Here is a 6073-nt window from a genome sequence, read left to right as displayed (position 1 = left end):
AGGGTTTATCTCCCACCCCGACTCCTCCGTTGATGTCCTCTGCTTCCTGGACACCAGACCACAAGTACCTCTCCTCTGCCATGACCCTGTCTGTGCCATGCTGTCCTGTACTGGAGCCAGCTGACTATGGACTGAGAACTCTCCAAACTGTAATCCAAAATACATCTTTCCTCCTTCAAATTGTAGGTGTTGGGTATTATGTCTCATTGATGAGAAAGTGACTAAGAACACTAGGTGATGATAGGAAAATGGAAAAATAAATGTTTTCTAAGCACAACCTACAGCAGTCTGAAGCTTTGAACTGGACTTATTCATAGCTTACAGAGCTATCTTAAAAACATTATTGTATAGATAAAATGGTTCAACATTGCACAGCTAGTAAGTGATGAAAATGGGTCTAGAACCAGGGTTATCCATCCTAGTATTGCTTGTAGTAGCAAGATGTTGTACACAGCCCAAATGGACATTAGTTAGTTCAGATAAAACAAACCATGGTACATCCAAGCAGCACAGCATTATGCCTATAAGACATCGGAGCCCATCTTTTTGCCATTGGCCAAATCTGGCTCTGTCTAAAACAGAAGGGAAGATAAAGCTGCCTTAGGAATGCTCTAGGTCTGATCCAGGACTGGCCACACAGTCAGTGCTGTGATTAAGGAGACAGGACCCAGACTGGGTCAAGCCTGAGTTGTCTTCCGATTATGGGTCCTGATGACACAAGTCCCGCACAAATATGCTGCAGGGACAACACAGCTGGGCAGTGACAGAACCAAAGCCAGCAATGATTTGAGCACTGACTGCATGGGAACCTTCTGAACTGTTTTTCTACCCCCACCCCACCCTCAACTGGAATTCACAGGGCAGCCATGTGGATTCTAAAAGGTTGTGGCTCTTCTAAATGTTAAACATATTTTCTCCATTCTGCAAGTCACCCCCGCAACTACAAAGATTTAAGGAAAATATTTGAAATATTCTTTTTTTTCCTGGAAATAAATGGCAAGATTAAAACATCATAAAAATGAATCAAATCAGAGCAAAGGGCAAGAGAGAAACATCTCAGCCCCCTTTTTCCATGGAAGAGGAAGTTTTATATAAGGGGAACAGACCTTAAGCTTGGGGTACGGGCAGAGGGAGGAGTGGGAGTAAACAAGGCCACTGTGTATTGAGATTCAGATGTGTTCAGAAGGAAAAAACTGACATGGCAAGTGTTAGGTCTGAGGAAGAAACTTCAGGGGGTTTGCAGAGATGTACTGCACTCTTGTTCCTCCAGAACACTCCAGTGACCAGAGAGGTCCCAGGAAAACCATATCCGTGGTGATTCTCATGATGATGACAGTGGGCTGAGGAGGTGGTGCTGGGAAGGGAAACTGAGGGGTCCTGAACCCCTATTCTTAGCCCTAACCTGCTGAGGGTCTCCAGAACAGCTCTTGTATTCCTTGATAAGTGGCCCTGTACCCCATCCCCCCTTACCCCACGTCAGGGTGCGGGGCTCAGGCAGCCCCTCATGCTGCACACGGCACGTGTAATGCTGCTCCTCTCCGGAAGGCACCGCCACAGCCGCCCACTTCTGGAAGGTTCCGTCCCCTGCAGGCCTGGTCTCCACCAGCTCCATGTCCTGGGTCAGGTCCTGCTGCCAGGTCAGGGAGATCTCGGCGGGGTAGAAGCCCAGGGCCCAGCACCTCAGGGTGACCTCATCAGAGGTGGGATCATTGGTCATGTGTATTTTTTTGGGTGGGAGGGGTAGAAAGGGTCAGAGATAATTTAGAAAGTTTGGTTTCCCTCCCACGCACCATTTGTGCAGAAATCATGTGATTGCCCATGAATTGAGGTCAGTTTGGTTGTGGGGAAAGCACACAAAACTCATACATCAGCCTGGATGCAAGGAAGTCTGCTAGGATCTACTCCTGAGGAAAGTGAAATGGCCTAGGGCATGAAGCACCACCTGAAAAGAGGAAAGGAGGCTTCTGGTCCTAACACAGAGTGAGGCTCCTAAAAGGCTGTGTGGGTGGGGCTAGAGGACCGGGTTTGAGGCACAATCTCTCCTCCACTGCTTTGTTCCGCTGCTGCGGCCAACGAGAACTGTGACCAGCGACTTCCCGAGATCCACCCTTTCTCAGCCTTGTCTCAGCAGTCTTCTTTCCCCGGCCAGGTATCTGCAGAACACTCCAGACTCCCAGGGAGGCCTTCAGGCACTTGGCCACATCACCCAGAACGCTTGAACGGTGCAAGTGGCCGCTGTGGGGCAGAGTACAGTCTTCTCTGTGATGCGACCAGCAGCACCGTGCCAATTGATTACAGCCAGAGGAGCACCCGTCAGGTCCGAAACAGCCTGTAACAGCAGGGTGGCATCTGGTCGGCCCTATTTACACTGCCACACCCCTCCCACGTAAGGCGGAGCCTCTGCAATTGGTCAGAGGTGCTTACTTAACAGCGTGGCTTGAAAATAAACCTTGAAAAATCAAAATACTGTGGGGATTCACCAGGGTGTGTCTGGCAGATGTCACTGTCACCCTGGCAATTCCTGTGGGTTATGCCCGCTCCACTCATCAGCCCTACTCCCGTTGTAGGTGCAGAGTAGGGGTCCTCAGGTGCCTTGGGTAAATACACCCACACTGCTGTAGATGGGTCTGGTGTATTGCTTATTCAGGACACTAAACTCTGGCCTCTGTTCTACCTTCGGCACATACTGCTGGGACACCGTGATTCTGAAATCTTTTGCCGTGGGAGTCGGCGGGGAGGGAGGAGCTGGACCAGACCCATCTCCAGGCTGCAGGGGCGGGGAGGGAAGCCAGAAAAGAGGCGGGGAGATGGAGAGAGGCGGAGACTGAGGGGTCAGGGTGATAAAGAGCACAGGGGGAGACCGTTACATTGAACCTTATTTTTAATCATTTTCCACTATTTATTGAAGACTCCTTTAATTGCCTTTGCCAAAATTCAACTATCTATACTTGTGTCAATCTACTTCTGGGCTCTATTCTGCTGCATTGCTCTATTTTTGTACCACAACCATACTGTCGGCTATCACCTTTTATTTTGTGAGACTTAAGTATTTTGCATCTGGCTACTTTTGCAAATAGCACTGATTTTTTTTTGGTGGGGGGTAAGGGGTTGTTGAAACAGGGTCTTGCTATGTGGTTCAGACTGGCCTTGAACTTACTATATATAGCTTAGGCTAGTCTTGAACTCGCAACAATCCTCCTGCCTCAGGCTCTGAGGTGCTGGGACTACAGGTGTACACCACACCTGGCTAAATAGCACTGACTTTAATATAAATTTCCAATTGTGTATAGAAATAACAATATTAATAAAATACAACTGACTTTAGTATTTTTTTGTTGTTATCTTCCATCCTTTGCATTCTTATGAAATTCACTTAATAGTTGTGGAAGCTTTTTAAAATGTCGTAAGATTATCAACACAGAGGATAATTTCCTTAACAAAAACAATTTTACTCCTTCTTTTCCAATCTGGATGCCTTCATTTTTTTCTTGCCTTATCGCATCTGTTAGAGGATAGGAATACTAACCCTAACCCAGCCTTTTCACCTTCTTTAAACACAGCAGCAGTAGCATCAGCATTCTGTCTAGCCCTTTGGCCAACAGTCTGAGCTACCCAACATGTGATGCCCTTAGATGGCTTAAGAACTTGTAGGACACTCTGGAGCGCAAGTCCCGAATATAGTATTGCTTTGAGGACGCAGGAGTGACTGGAGCTGTGGCCTTAAATATGGGAGTCACTTAATAGGACGGTCTGATTTCACTACAGAATTTGGGGTCTTCTTGCACGGTGGTAAGGACAAATGAGACGTTAGTTCCATAGAAAAAGAGGAAAATAGAACTAAAGAGTGGAATACCCACAGAACAACATCAAGCAAAGCGAAACAGTTAAATTTTATTTATCTGGAATACAGGACAAATTCACTGCCGGTGACTGAGGCCTGTGGCTGTATTTTCTCCTTAGGAAGGTGGGCTGTGTTTGGCAGGGGCTGTGGTTTGGAATCTGGTTAGATGAGAATGAGATGAACAGAATTAGTTTTCCAAGACTGTGGCACCCCTTATACCAACCAAAGCCTGCCTACGTGTCCTCTTCAGCTCTGCGTTCCCCAGTATCCCTGTCCCCTGGGGTTGCTTCCATCTTATCCCCAATCTCACACCTGCTTGGTTTCCCAGCTGTGCCTCAGGCCGGTCGCCCCAGAGCAGATGCCCAGGATCGTTGAGGAACCGCTGGCTGTGCTGGCATGTCAGGCAGGTCTGCACTGTCCAGCGCCGTCCCCTGCGGCCTGGGGTAAAAGTGGGAGACATGAAAAGGACGCTCAGTCTTATGAGAAGAAACATCTTCTGTACTACGCTTTGCCCTGTTTTTCAGTAACAATGTCCTCCTGCACCCACTTTGAAGGCAAATTTCACGGTGTATGGCCCCTGCACAAACTTCATCGATTCTTGGAACTCTTAAAAAATCAAGTCCAAACGCCTTCATAAGACCGTCCAAGACCGGGCCCGCTTCGTCTGGAGCCTCACTTCCACCTCCTGCCCACCTTCAACTCCAGCCTCCTGAGCTCTCATTTCCGTGACAGCTCTCTTGTGTGGCCATACTTGCCTACACCCAGAACCCCTCTGCTCACTCCGTCATGATCCTCCACTTTATCACGAACCGCTACTCGCACGAGAAACTCACCACTTCCACGATTAAACCATTTTTCTCCATTCTGTTTTTATCTTAGTCTGTCCCCCGGGTGTAACGTCGGTAACAATGACGAATCTCCCACTTGACACGTTTTGGAATCTATTTCTTGCGTGAATGAATGAGTAGCGCTGGCATCACACCCTAGGTGATACCACACAGGGTCTCTGCACGGGCGAGGTTGCCTCTCACAGCAACGTCATTTTCCTGTCGCCCAGAGAAGGAGCGAAAGGAAACCCACGCCTTAGTTTGTGCAGCGCAGTCAGAAGCTTAACGCAGACCTGGAGAAAGCCGGGCCTCGCAGAGCCAAACCTCCCGCACCTACCCCGGGGGCGTCGCTGCCTCGCACCCGCACCCCCCGCCCCGCGGGGCACTCACGTCTCTGTCGCTGGGTGCAGGTGAGGCCGGGGATGAGGAGGGAGGAGCAGCCGCGGCACAGCGTCCTCTTCACCGAGGGGTCCCTGGGGCGTGCCTGCCTGCCCGCCCGCCCCGCCCGCCGCCGGCCCCGCGCAGCCTCACTGTCGCAGCACAAGTCGCTTCGCTATGGTCTTCTCTGTGTGGCAGTAGAACCTCGCCAGCGCCTGGTTCTCGGGGTCCTGAGCGAGGACACAGTGGGCGGCCTGGGGGCGGAAGCGGTCACTCAGGGGCCGGCTGCACCAGGCTCCCTTCCCCGAGCGGCCCCCACGCGCTCACCTGGTACAAGAAGCTCAGCCTCTGGAAAGCCTCGCGGTCCTTCACCGGGCCCGCCATGGCGCCGCCTATTCTCGGCGGCCACGCCCCCGGCGCGCAAAGGCCTCTGGGGAAGTGCAGTATCTGGGCCCGCAAAGGCCTTCTGGGAAATATAGTGCCCGCGGGCGCGTGATCTCACCTTCGCCTGTTGTAAACCCCTCCCCAGGGCACCATTTAGGAGTTTTGGATTCCTTTCTATAGTGCTCAAATCCATAATAATATAGACCATATAAAAACGAGAGGCTAGTGAAGGAATGGGTCTTAAAATGGCTAAATATCCTCAGGAAAAATCTGCCTTTTCAATTTGATAGGTTGGGGAACGGGTTATGTAACAATCAAGTAGACCTCCCACCCTGTTCTCCTGACGCCAAAGACGGGTGCCTGAAGATTTACAGACCGAAGGAACAGTCGGTATACAATAAAAGAAGCAAAACACAAAAGCACTGCTGCTCATGAGGGTGAAAAATCTTGAGTGGTAGAGGGAGAAGGCTTGTCGAGCTCAGAAAGTACAGCTAACTCCCACTTTCCCACGTACCAGACACACACTCACCGTTAGGGCTGAACACACAGCAGGCCATTCACTTTGCTAAGTGAATAGTTTCCAAGTCGTGCTCTTAGGTACAGTACAGAAACCCATCAACAGCAACCCCTGCTCCCTATTGCA

General features: G+C 50.2%; 2 protein-coding genes across 2 annotated transcripts; both read right to left on the bottom strand.

The window, feature by feature from the left end:
* Positions 1 to 1208: 1208 nt before the first annotated feature.
* On the bottom strand, positions 1209 to 1735 carry LOC104875746 (HLA class I histocompatibility antigen, alpha chain E; the record flags this gene model as incomplete). Its single annotated transcript, XM_010643464.2, has 2 exons — positions 1209 to 1354; positions 1471 to 1735. Coding segments are annotated over 2 exons (411 nt in total), but the record flags the coding sequence as incomplete, so codon positions are not given.
* A 2141-nt stretch (positions 1736 to 3876) lies between these two features.
* On the bottom strand, positions 3877 to 5474 carry Rpp21 (ribonuclease P/MRP subunit p21). The gene is made up of 5 exons (XM_010643414.3): positions 5374 to 5474; positions 5200 to 5300; positions 5059 to 5141; positions 4154 to 4279; positions 3877 to 3999 (listed from the first exon to the last, which is right to left on the bottom strand). The coding sequence occupies exons 1-5, from the start codon at positions 5428 to 5430 to the stop codon at positions 3896 to 3898; spliced, it is 471 nt and encodes a 156-aa protein (XP_010641716.1). The 5' UTR covers positions 5431 to 5474; the 3' UTR covers positions 3877 to 3895.
* Between the last annotated feature and the right edge of the window lie 599 nt (positions 5475 to 6073).

The sequence above is a fragment of the Fukomys damarensis genome, unplaced genomic scaffold, assembly GCF_012274545.1.
Source record: "Fukomys damarensis isolate Sample0158 unplaced genomic scaffold, DMR_v1.0_HiC HiC_scaffold_20, whole genome shotgun sequence".
Classification (NCBI taxonomy): Eukaryota; Metazoa; Chordata; class Mammalia; order Rodentia; family Bathyergidae; genus Fukomys; species Fukomys damarensis.
This window is presented reverse-complemented; position numbering and strand designations above follow the sequence as displayed.